The 13,045-nt window shown below is 42.2% G+C and overlaps 2 protein-coding genes across 5 annotated transcripts; both read right to left on the reverse strand.

Annotated features, from left to right (window-relative positions):
* Window positions 1-345: 345 nt before the first annotated feature.
* Window positions 346-4,870, reverse strand: LOC311013691 (uncharacterized protein). The gene is made up of 14 exons (XM_084009835.1): window positions 4,714-4,870; window positions 4,299-4,637; window positions 3,922-4,050; window positions 3,650-3,817; window positions 3,488-3,558; window positions 3,157-3,403; window positions 2,980-3,066; window positions 2,808-2,882; window positions 2,451-2,579; window positions 2,193-2,357; window positions 1,923-1,975; window positions 1,049-1,151; window positions 939-969; window positions 346-836 (listed from the first exon to the last, which is right to left on the reverse strand). The coding sequence occupies exons 1-14, from the start codon at window positions 4,775-4,777 to the stop codon at window positions 779-781; spliced, it is 1,719 nt and encodes a 572-aa protein (XP_083865961.1). The 5' UTR covers window positions 4,778-4,870; the 3' UTR covers window positions 346-778.
* Window positions 4,871-10,241: 5,371 nt separating this feature from the next.
* On the reverse strand, window positions 10,242-12,411 carry LOC311013782 (hepatitis A virus cellular receptor 1 homolog). Of its 4 annotated transcripts, none has more exons than XM_084009980.1 (6): window positions 12,286-12,411; window positions 11,784-12,122; window positions 11,660-11,713; window positions 11,469-11,521; window positions 10,846-10,936; window positions 10,242-10,694 (listed from the first exon to the last, which is right to left on the reverse strand). In XM_084009980.1, the coding sequence occupies exons 1-6, from the start codon at window positions 12,326-12,328 to the stop codon at window positions 10,618-10,620; spliced, it is 657 nt and encodes a 218-aa protein (XP_083866106.1). In that variant the 5' UTR covers window positions 12,329-12,411; the 3' UTR covers window positions 10,242-10,617. The 4 variants fall into 4 exon arrangements, with proteins under 4 accessions (XP_083866106.1, XP_083866108.1, XP_083866107.1 ...); XM_084009982.1 differs by having other exon boundaries at window positions 10,242-10,687; window positions 10,845-10,936; XM_084009981.1 differs by having other exon boundaries at window positions 10,242-10,687; window positions 10,842-10,936.
* Window positions 12,412-13,045: the final 634 nt, after the last annotated feature.

Genomic DNA, 13,045 nt, shown 5'->3' on the forward strand with positions numbered 1-13,045 from the left:
ATTGTGGTTGAACATATAATAGTAGAGTTTGGTGTTTGTGTTTAATTCCATTTACTTATTAACAAAACAATTTACTCAATATTTGTAATTATGTACACCTGCTGAGTGTGGGCACAAACCTGTTTTAGAGGTTTAACTATAATTTATTTTTATTTTATTTTTTTATAGAATGAAATAGATTTTTTTTTTAAATTGAAATTACATTTTTGACAATGTTATCTCTGAGGTTTGAATTGTTGGACTGATTAAACTTTACCAGCTGATTTCATTCATTTAACAAACACTGTTTTACCCTATAAATTAAAGTTAAAAATATATATAGTATTAATAATCATCATAATAAAGTGAACAAACACTGTGGATTTTTATTACTACAGCCTAAAGAAAAATAATAATTTCATTAAAAGTCACATTAAAAAATATTACAAGTAATTTAATGTTATAAAAGTGTGAACTGATACATATTGTTAGTAAGAGAGGAAACAACAAAACATGAAAAATAAACATTTCAGCAGCACGGACATTTTGGAAATAAAGGCAGATCCCAGCAACACTGCGGCGGTGTTTACAGCTTCTTTAGTGAGTATTTAGAAAGTAGAGATTTATATTTCTGTTGGTTAGTTTGAATCGACTCAACACGCAGGTCAAGTTGTAGGAGTTTCAGTTTCTTTCCTCAGTGATATAATAAACAGACATATATAGAGAACCTTATTTTGCAAATTTCATCAAATGTAGTAGTTTTAGCCTGATTGTAGGTGAAATGTACAGTAACTCAGTTTTACAGCTCCTGCAGTGAGTCAGAGCCTCTGTAACGTAGCGCCCAGTTGGTCGGCCACCTGCACACAAGAAAAGGTCATGGTTCAATCAAACAATGGCAATTATTTTAAAGTGGCAATTCATTCTCGACGCAAATGTGACAAACAGTGAAAGCCACTCACATGCTCTGGCCTCCTTTCCTCTGTTTAAATCCTGTATGAACACAGAACATACGGAGCAAATTAAAGGAGGAAATCCTGTCTGACTTGTGTGTACTGTTGGGAATACTTACGTCGAAGTTGCCACGTGGTTACTATGGCAACAACCGCCACCGCCAGCACCACCGGCACCACGACGGCTGCTAGGTGAACACTTTGGCTCTCCTCCACACTCGCCTAGCAGAGAGGACGGGACGTCAGATAGAGCTTCACTCATCTCCAACATTAAAGTTGCATTAACAGATGTTCACCACTTGGGGGCAAAAACATCAAACGAGCTAACAGATTAGCCTCACCAGCAAATGTTGTTAATGACCTAATTCCACACACTGCTGGTACACAGGAACATTAGCTTTTATGCAGAGTTGCGTTTTTGCTCCCCCATGAATGTAATTCCAATATTCTCTCTCCTTTTAGCTCAGTTTGGCTTTAAAAAAAAAGCTCAATTCATCGTAGCTTGATGCTCAATTATGTTCAGCAGCTAGCTGCTAACTTGATGAGCATCGGTGCAAAGATATTCACTCAAGTGCTGTACTTAAGTACCATTTTGAGGTACTTGTACTATGAGTATTCCCATTGTATGCTATTTTATGGCTACTGATACTTTAAAAAGGTGCAGTGTGTATAATTCTTATTTTTAGTTTAAACACTTAAGAAAGCACACAAATGAACATGATATTTAATAAGATTTTGAAAGCAGGACTTCTACTTGTAACAGAGAATTTCTACGCTGTGGTATTCTTACTTTTACTCAGTGAGTATTTAATACACCACTGGTAATGTGAGCTGTAAAACCAAAACAACGAGCTACCAGAGGCTAAAGCTTGGCGGCTAACTCTCCGTGGGTTTGTCACTACGAGCGAACCCTTGCACGTTAATTTGCACACAGCCTCGTGATTCATCGTTGACATCCACGCTCGTGTATTTTCTACATGTCTTCATACTCACAGCAGCATGGGTGTCAGCTGATGCGGTGGAACGGACGTCGTCCCTCTGGTGACCTGCAAATATCCACGAGGGAAAGAAGCTAAGAGGAAGTTTTGGAACAATATGTATCGAGATAACCAATGTGTTCAAATGATGGGTGTTTCCTGTCTGCTGAGGAACTATGATTGCGTTATGATAAAAGTGGAGTAGGAGAAGTACTTGAAGTAGGGAATCACAGTAAAACTACAGAGTGGAGCAACGAGAGATGGATGGAGATCAACTGAAGAACACCTGCTTCTCCGGTGGTAATGGTGATGACGTTGCTAGCCCTACTGGTGGCCAGACTGTTCCTGGCGAACATGCGGATGTTGTATGTGGAGGGATTTATCTCGATTATCGTGGCCTCCGTCTGGTTGGGGCTGAAGTCGACAACCGTCTTCCTGTAATCCCACGAGGCTGTGGAGAAACATCACCAAATGCCAGGGAGGGATTAACAAGGTGCATTTAGCTTCTTACGATTTGATTTACTCCATTAAGAATTCCTCATACCGTTAACTGCTTTACACTCCAGGTAGTAGCCAGTGAGGGGGCTGTCACCTTCGAACCCGGGGGTCCACAGAAGGGAAATGGTATTGTCTTTGACCTCCTTTAACTGGATCACCGGGGGATCCGGGGGCACTAGCACACACATTTGGCAAAGGAAACCAGTTTTATTTTGTGAACTTAAACATGTTTCTTCTGCACATTATGATGATCAATAATGGACCGGCCACTCCTCCTCAGGTGAGCTTGAACTTTTATTGTGTTTCACAAAGACAGAGGAAGAGTGACATTCAAATAAAGCTAATTTCTGACATAAAAACCATGTTCTAAAGAGTGCCAGAGTCTCCATATGAAACACGGTACCTGATGTGATGCCTGTGGTGCTTTCTCCCCAAACGGTGGCAGCAGCAACCGGCTCAGTGGTAGAAGACTTGTAACCTTGGGGGAAAAAAAACAGTCACAATCAAAATGTACTTCTTTAGATCTCAAGATATTAATTAATGATTCGGGAACATGTTTCATCAACATCACATACCTGAAGTGAAACCTGTGGTGTCTCGTATCCAAACTGGGGAAGTAGTGGAAGTCGACTTAACCGTCGAGGCCGTGGACGTTTTGTGAACTTGAAGCGGAATAAAAATCAAATCACTATAACGATATTAAACAGGCATCGTTATAATAATTAAATGAATGCCCATGTTTCCCATCTCACCCTCATCCAGAGTGGAGCAGAGCGGTGCAGTTGAGGCGGGTCCCACTCCTGCGCTCGTCTTGGCCTGGACGATCACGCCGTATTTGGTGGAAGGCTTCAGGTTGCTAAGGACGACGCTCTCCAGCTCCCGCGTGGCCGTCACACTGGAGTACTGCCAGCGTTTGTACTGTCGGCCTGCCGGGTCGTACTCTCTGTAGCTGACGCTGTAGCTACGAAGAACCCCGTTTCTGAGCTCCAGCCTCGGAGGCTAGGAAGAGGAATCCATTTAAACCATAACGAAACAGCATGTAGATTTTTTCTGTCTGATAAAGTTGCTAAATCGTGACTCTACCTTCCACGTGACTTTGATGCTGTGAGCATTGAGGGCCACCAGTTGCATATCCAGTGGAGGCCCCTCTGGTGCTGCAGGGAAAACACATTTTAAAGAGGCCGCCCGTCAATAAACATTTATATTTAAGTTCTAAACATTTCAATAAACCATGACTGACGCTACCTGCTTCTTTCGTCGTGACCGTCAAAACATTGCTGGAGTCGCTCGTGCCCACGTCGTTGATGGCGAACATGCGAAGGTTGTAGGACTTGGCCGATAGCAGATCCACCAACGTCAGCTGAGTTAGATCGGGATTCGAGACTTCAGTTGTCACTGCGGTGTCCCAGGATGCTGTGCAACAGGGAAAGTGCATTTCGAAAGATATAAATATAGCTGCCGAACGTCCACATTTATATTTATATTATTATTATTTTATTAAGTTGTCTTGTGCTCACCCTGTTTGTTTTTGAGATCAATCCTGTAGGCGATGATGGGCCTGCCGCCATCAAACACGGGACTCCAGCGAACGGTGACGGTTCTCTCCTTCACCTCTCTGGTCTCCACCTTCAGGGGATGAGGGCGGACTAGAAGGCATTTTAAAAAAAAAAAGAAGAAAAAAGATAAATGGTTAATCGTGCTGAAAAAACGAGTCAGATAAGAGCAGAAAACATTACAACTGATCTATTGTTGGAGTCGTTTATCAAACATGTTCCAGCTTCTCAAATGTGACAATGTCTCCAACAAGCAGGGAGTCACCACAGAATTCCAGTCAGGGATTTTGTCACTAATGTTTCTCTAGATCAGATACGTGGACTTCTCCTCGTCTCCTCACCTGCCACCACCGTCAGGGTGAGCTGTTGCTTCTGGTCGTTGAACCAGCCCGGTATATCCACGCGGCAGCCGTACGTCCCCGAGTCGCCCTCCTCCACCTGCCTGATGGTCAGCGACACGTCGCCGTCGGCAACGCTGCCCCGGAGCAGGTAGCGCTCCGACAGCCTGCTGGTCACCGACGTCCCGTCTGACTTGATGACCTGGTTGGCACAGCCGCTGTTGGGGATGGCTCCTCTGCCCCAGCAGGCAGCAAGCTTGCCGTAGTACGTAGCATCATAGTTGCATATCAGAGTCACATCTTCTCCCACTGTGGCTATGATGCTTTCTGCAGACACACAACCTGGGGAAAAGAAAGGAATATTTGGTAAGCAAAAACTTTTAAGAATGGTGGAACACAAATCCTTCTCACTTCTTACCTAAGAGGAGACAAAAGAGGAGATGGCAACACAGAGAGGGGGGATTTCGGCCTGAAAAAAGCATTTTACTGTCGTCTCCGCATCCACCGAGGGATTCAGTCCACCTGCGACGCGACACTGAAACAAACCACAGTGCGGTTTCAGCTTTGAAATCCTTCCAGATCACATGACGCCGTCCTTGATATGCTCACACAAACAACTTCTGCTGGCAGAAGAGGAATGTAGAAAAGAGCCGTTTCCTTTTCTGTGGTTTTGGTTCCTCAGAGCTCAGTTACATTTTGATGATTAGACAGAAGGTTATCAATAGTCTTCACTAAGGTTGTTTGTTCTCAGTCCCGACAGCAAGAGATATATACAGTACGTCTGTGGGATGTTATTTTCCACATTATAACTGTGACAACGACTAAATGGTTGTAGGTGTCTTCTCTTCAACATCAACTCATGATGTCCTGAAATACAACGCTGATATAAAAATAGAAAGTCAGGGGCCACAGACTGCTGTGTGTTTCTTAGACTGCTGAGTAAACACTCGGGTCTGGTTTAGTAACCCAGCACACAACTTCCTCATTGATCCCACAAACATGCGGTTGCTACAACTAACCACAACAATATTCATGAATACGCTGGAGATGTTCTTGCATTATTGTGAATTGTTGGATTAAAGGCAGGTTGACTTTTGTATTTGCAGAATGAGATGACCTATGAACTATTGTACCTGTGCACTCGGATACGCACAAACAAAAGTAGAAGTACAAAAGTAGCTTCCCCCCCCAAAAAAGGGTCAGTTCAATATTTATAGTGGCTGGAATAGAAAGAGAAACTCTCAATGAATTTCTGCATAACAGGTTTCACAGTTTATTCTTGGGAAAAACGAGTCAAATGAAAAAAGACAAGAAATTTGTTTGGGATGTTTGCTTTGAAATATAGAAAATAAATCAATTTTCATCAGGAACAAAGACGTATGATTTACATCGAGACAGAAGACGAACAAACTGTAGCCATTGAGAGAAAACACTGCATTCAGCGGATAGAATGCCCTCAAATATGTTGATAATGGTTAACTCCAGTAGGTGGTGTTGTGTCCACAAGTATGAACCACCCGCAAGCTTTTTCATGCTAAATATACCATTGCAGAAGAAAACTGAAAGAAAGAAAGTAAAACATGATACAAAAATAAATGAATATTCAGTGAGGAGTTCCTCAGTCAAGCATGCGAAGGTTCACAACCTGGGTGATATTAAGTGTGTAAGTCAAAAAAGAGCAGCTTTACCATCAGACAATACTTTAAAGATCAGGTGGGCAGTTTATATTTGGCTGCAATAAACTTTCAGTGAGAAAAATGCCCTTTTTTACACCCATGGCTTTGTTTTCAGGCTTTAGAAACCTGCCTGTGACGGGGGACTTTGGCCTATCACAGGTCATTTCAGAGAGAGAGAGGGCGTTCCTATTGGCTGTTCTAAAAATGCAGTTGATCGTGCACATCGCTTTGGTGAAAGCCTGATTCAACAGTAAAATATCCTGCAGGAAAAGTTGCATTTCCATCCTTTGCAACAACAATGTTGGTGAATGGTTTTTAGAGATGGTGCCGTGATGTCGCTAACAGTTTAACCTTCTATTAACTGAAGCCAAGCAGCTCACAGCCACGGTTAGCTCAACCGAACTCAACCACTTAACTCTCAGCAACAGTTTGTCTCCATCACTGAAATGCTTCAGCAGGACTGTAGGTTTCACAGGCCAACGAGACTGCAGAGAAAACCACGATCACAAGCAGGACAGAGATGTATGGGACGGAGAGGGGAGAACTACAGGGGGATGGATGCATTTTCAAATAGTTTTAATTTTTTTATTTTCCTGAAAGCTCCCCACCCAAAAGGTACGACCCAGAGACGCCTAAAAGAAACTTCAAACCGCAGCATTATATATCACATATATATGAATATACACTCAACAAAAATATAAACGCAACACTTTTGTTTTTGCTCCCATTTTTCATGAGATGGACTTAAAGATCTAAAATTCATTACAGATACACAATATTACCATTTCTCTCAAACATTGTTCACAAATCAGTCTAAATGTGTGATAGTGAGCACTTCTGCTTTGCTGAGATAATCCATCCCACCTCACAGGTGTGCCACATCAAGATGCTGATCTGACATCATGATTAGTGCACAGGTGTGCCTTAGACTGTCCACAATAAAAGGTCACCCTGAAATGTGCATTTTTTTGCTTTATTGGGGGTCTGGGGACTCAGAAGAACCAGTCAGTATCTGGTGTGACCACCATTTGCCTCATGCAGTGCAACACATCTTCTTTGCATAGAGTTTATCAGATTGTCAATTGTGGCCTGTGGAATGTTGGTCCACTCCTCTTCAATGGCTGTGCGAAGTTGCTGGATATAAGTGGGAACTGGTACACGCTGTCGTATACGCCGGTCAAGCACATCCCAAACATGCTCAATGGGTGACATGTCCGGTGAGTATGCTGGCCATGCAAGAACTGGGACATTTTCAGCTTCCAAGAATTGTGTACAGATCCTTGCAACATGGGGCCGTGCATTATCTTGCTGAAACATGAGGTGATGTTCATGGATGTATGGCACAACAATGGGCCTCAGGATCTCATCACGGCATCTCTGTGCATTCAAAATGCCATCAATAAAATGCACCTGTGTTCTTCGTCCATAACAGATGCCTGCCCATACCATAACCCCACCACCACCATGGGCCACTCGATCCACAACATTGACATCAGCAAAGCGCTCACCCACACAACGCCACACGCTGTCTGCCATCTGCCCTGAACAATGTAAACCGAGATTCATCCGTGAAGAGAACACCTCTCCAACGTGCCAGACGCCATCGAATGTGAGCATTTGCCCACTCAAGTCTGTTACGGCGACGAGCTGGAGTCAGGTCAAGACCCCGATGAGGACGACGAGCATGCAGTTGAGCTTCCCTGAGACGGTTTCTGACAGTTTGTGCAGAAATTGTTTGGTTATGCAAACCAATTGTTTCAGCAGCTGTCTGAGTGGCTGATCTCAGACGATCTTGGAGGTGAACCTGCTGGATGTGGAGGTCCTGGGCTGGTGTGGTTACACGTGGTCTGCGGTTGTGAGGCCGGTTGGATGTACTGCCATATTCTCTGAAACGCCTTTGGAGACGGCTTATGGTGGAGAAATGAACATTCAATGCACGAGCAACAGATCTGGTTGACATTCCTGCTGTCAGAATGCCAATTGCACGCTCCCTCAATGCTTGTGGCATCTGTGGCATTTTGCTGTGAGACAAAACTGCACATTTCAGAGTGGCCTTTTATTGTGGGCAGTATAAGGTACACCTGTGCACTAATCATGATGTCAGGTCAGCATCTTGATGTGGCACACCTGTGAGGTGGGATGGATTATCTCAGCAAAGCAGAAGTGCTCACTATCACACATTTAGACAGATTTGTGAACAATGTTTGAGAGAAATGGTAATACTGTGTATCTGGAATGAATTTTAGATCTTTAAGTCCATCTCATGAAAAATGGCAGCAAAAACAAAAGTGTTGCGTTTATATTTTTGTTGAGTGTATATTCTGCAATATAGGATTACATTCATTGACACATTAGTTTATGTTCAATGGCGACTGTTTATTTCAACAATGTATGGGCGAAGCATCTCTACAGTTAAGGTTTGATTATGATTTTTTTTTCTTTTTTAATTAAAAAAGTGGAATTTTTCCACATTTGAAGGAAAAATTCTCATTGTATTTAAATTCAAAAAAGAGAATCGTTTAATAATTGAAATATAGTCTGTGATAAAGGTTGGTTCACTAAAACACTTGCTTATGGTTATAGGGGAAAGTTGAGGTTATGCTAAAAATTGTAATAAAGAAGCGTGAACTATGTTCCTAAAATAGCCAGAAGAAGGGCCCGCTCACTTTTAATGTGTTTGAATTAATCTTAATGGAGCACAAACTATAACTCATTTGCCACTTATGGAAAATAAAGAAGAGGATTATGATTATGGCGAAGAAGAAAACAGCTGCCACCCTGACAATGTTCCCCTCTCCCAGGCTTTGAATGTTTTCCTGCAATGAAAATTAATCTCGTCATGAGGGACTGGGTCAACTATAATTGGCACAGTCTTATATAGGTGCCATAATATGCAGTATATTTAAATATAATATGTCATATGATGAAAACTGTAATGCTGCTTTGCACTCCATTTCAGTGCACAGCTGCATTAAATTGATGGCTTATTTAAAAGTTTGCTAAATTAACCCCAACCCAAGGCATTTACATCTCTATGGTTCATTTATGTTTTGGGCTGTAAGGAAAACAGTATCGTGGATATGCAAAGGGGAAGAATGATCACCTTAAAAGATATTTGTTTGAATGTTTGAACTCGTTTATAATTTGGTTTTTGAGTCACTAACTCAGCGTTACTAGACCGACCGGATAGGGAGACGTCGGCATCGTGATCAATCCCGTCTGTGTGGGGGAAGTTTCACCGCTTCATGTGAATCTCCATATGAAACATGTGAAGTACCTGAGGTGAAACTTGTGCTGCTTCGTCCCCAGACTGCAGCTCGAGAGCTCTCATCATCTGAAGGATGTTGAGAGAAGAGAGATGCATTTTACAACCTCATTACTGTCTGGAAACTAAATCAGCATCTGCAGCTCACATTTCTAAATTGTCACTTCAACCTCCAAGTGACCCAAAGCTGAAACACATTTGAAGGAGCCAATTATGAAAATATTGAATATAAAAAATCAATTAGTGCATGGATAAACATTGTATAAATTAAAAAGGTTGAAACGACGTCAGCGCTGTAAGAACACTGTTACAGCAAACAGGTATTTTCAAACATAATTAGAGTCTCGGGATGGTTTTAGGTGCTTACCCAGTTTGTGCTTGAGATCATGTGACGGATGATCAAATCCTTCCTCCAACTCTCGTTTCCTCCATCATCGGGTTAGGAGGTACTAAAATAGAAGACATTATTTTTTTAAATGACATAAAAACCCAAAATATATCCAACAAGCCGCTCTATTGTCACAGATTTCTTCATAGCTGCATTTTGAATTATATCCACAACACACTGTCATGTACTGTGGTTTTATTTTCTCTCCATTCAGAGGTTACGGTCTCAACCCTGATGACCAGCCACACGTCACCTTTATCAAGGTCGGCCGGGAAACCCTCAGGGCTGCTGGAGGTTCAGTAACAAAGCACAGAACTTTAAGTAGTTAGATTTTCCTCTTTCATTAACTTCAGTATTTGCAGAGGAATGTAATTGATTATAAATATTTATAGGCAATTAAACCATGACTGGGATGTGAGTCTTTGTCTTAGAACAATCCTCATTAACAGGAGCTCTAACAGAAAGAACACATTTCTTTCCCCACAGAGAATTAATCCTGTGTGTTCACAATTTCATTTTCAATTCAATCTTAAAATGGACATACATGTGGTAGAATGTGTGAGGGTTAGGGTTGAGCATTGTGTGCACTGTGCATATTCACAAAACAAAACACAAACTGAGTTTTCATGTTAATATTTATTTGACTCTTTTTCAATATACACATTCTTAGAAACATAAAGAGCAAGAAAAGACATTTGATAGATTCACATTGAGTGTACAGTCGCGATGGAATCCTCTCCAGTATAATAATAATGCACTCATTCTGTCCAGTAGGTGGCATTGTGTCCACGGGTATAAACCATCGACACTCTTTTAAGGAAAAAGCAGACAAACAGCAAATTAATTAATCTGCAGGATATTTTTGCATCAAATGAAACACTTTATTCAGAGCAATCTGAGAATAGTGGAGCCTGTAAGAGGCTTTAAATGGGCTCAAAAGGATGAAGCCTGAAGCTGAGAAGGTGAAAGTCCTCATGATGCTGACCATCACCATCACACTACTTCATAAATGTTCTCGGCAGTCGAGGTGTTGAGATGTTTGAGCGTCCTCCTCTTCCTCTTCCTCTTCCCTGGTTTGAAGAAAAACGCAAACATTAACTGATCTCCTCTCCGTCTATAAAAGGAAGACACGCTCTGCGATTTCAACGACGCCCACTTTTAATGTGTAAAATTAATCTGAACGGCACATGAGTCACAAACTGTAATCCATTACGCACTTACAGAAAACAAAGATGAGGATTATGATTATGGAGAAGAAGAAAATAACCGCCACCCTTCCAATGTTCCCCACTTCCAGGACGGCGCTGAATCCCTGCAATTAAAAATGAACCTTATTGTGAGAGACTGGGTCACATATAATTGGCATATAGTTTCCAGTATGTGCCATAAATACACAGTATATTGAAATACATTTTGCATATTAAAAACTGTAATACATTATTGTGCTATTTTTCCCACTTTGACCCTTAACCTCCACACCAAAACTTTTTATTTCTTAATAACAATAAGATGAGAAAACCTACACTTTTGATGACTTGTTGCTTATGATTCTTTCATTTTTAATGCAAATGCAATGTTCCTGAAGACGCCTGGATTTGCCGAAATATTGGTGATGAATACATTTAAAAAATTGCATTAGAAGTGTGCATGTGCAGCTTTTCTCCTCGTTTAAAGTCTAAACACCTCCTTTGATTAGACGTTCGATTTTCCTTCACTTCTACATATTTTTTACTAAAACACAGCAAGCATAAGTCACATCAGAGTCTTTACATATTGTAACCTATATAAAAGTATCCTTTTATGTCTATTTCATTTCCTCATTTTTGGAAAAATAAATACCATACCTCAGTCGAGTCACCAAGTTCTTCATTTCCAGTCACGAATGTTGTCAACATTTCTGCAAGGGGTGGAAACCATTAATGCCATAAAATACAGTTTATACTTGAAATTAAATATAATGATCAACATTGTTTTACCACCGATTACAAAACATTGCCAATAAAACATCTGTTTTCAACAGTATTCATTTACTTACCTGTGGTTTGCTCATCAAGTCTCCAGTCCTGCGTAACAGGTTGTTCCACAGGAGCTGGTGAAAACAAAAACACCTTGAGGCTGGATAGTTGATACTTCACCGGGATGATTTTCATGATTCCTACCTTCCTCCATGACCAGGTGTGTGTAGACCTTCTCGTCATTGAACCATCCTGGGATCTCGATCCTGCAGCCGTACGTGCCGGCGTCGCTCCACTGAGCGTCCAGGATGGTCAGCGACGCGTCTCCGTCCGTCACCCGGCCCAGCAGCTGATACCTGGGGTTCTCCCTGAACAGCACGGCTCCATCCTGCGAGGAGAGGACGGTGTCGCCGCATTTCGTAAGGGGCAGCGCGCCTCGACCCCAGCAGAAGCTCAGCACGCCGTGAGCCTCGGTGTCATACCCACAGGGCAAAGTGACATTCTGCCCCAAGAGACCAATGACTTCGACGGTGCTGCAAGACACTGTGGGGGACAAGCGAGTGGTCAAATGGGAGGACGTGAGGCACGTTGTAATTAATAAAAACGTGAAGCTCGCCCACGCATGCACATACATCACCAGCCTCACACCCACGAGCTCGCTACAAATACATGAACACAAACAAAAAAGCGCGGAATATCGACTCACCTTGGGTCAGGATGGAGAGGCAAAAATAACAGAGACCACGCATGTGTGTAGGCTATTGTATAACGATGTCCTGAAGTGAGAAGATGAAGTTCTCCCCACACACACTCACACACACTCTCTCTCCAGGATGGATGGTGTCATGCACTGAACTTCCTTTTTCTGAAAATCAGGAAGGAAATCTATACCAGTCCCGTCTGCATCCGAGCACAAATCCTTGCTCTATCCAAGGAGCTCACATCGTTTCTGATGCATTAAACTACATCCGAGTGTATAAAACGCAGGTAATCAAAGTTATTCCATGCATGCATACAATATGCATAATCCCACATTGTATTAAGTGTGCACAGTTTCAAAGAGGGATATGACAAGCACTTAAACAGGACAGGAACTACTGTGGTTGGGTAAGACAAGCGGTTCTAAAGAAGCCTTAATCTCTTTCTTATTAACTCGACAAGAACATACTGTAAAGTGTGTGTGTGTGTGGCCTCGATTCTTTGTGCATTTGCCCCGCACCACTCAAAGTTCTGATTTTCCACAGGGGTCATTAAAGTTCCATCTCCTCCTCAGCAGCCGTCTGGTGGAGCAGTAATAACGGGGTGAAGATCGGTGCTGTAATTTGGCTGTGTTTTCTTTTTCGAGACGCTCGTATCTGCTGGTCGTGGAGCAGGAGACGCCGTTTGAAGTTCTCAGCGAGTCCGTAAAGGATCGTCATACTTTACGACGAGATTTACGACGATTACTCTATTGTCTGTTTCCCCTC

This window comes from Eutrigla gurnardus, assembly GCF_963514095.1.
Source record: "Eutrigla gurnardus genome assembly, chromosome: 5".
In the NCBI taxonomy this organism is placed as follows: Eukaryota; Metazoa; Chordata; class Actinopteri; order Perciformes; family Triglidae; genus Eutrigla; species Eutrigla gurnardus.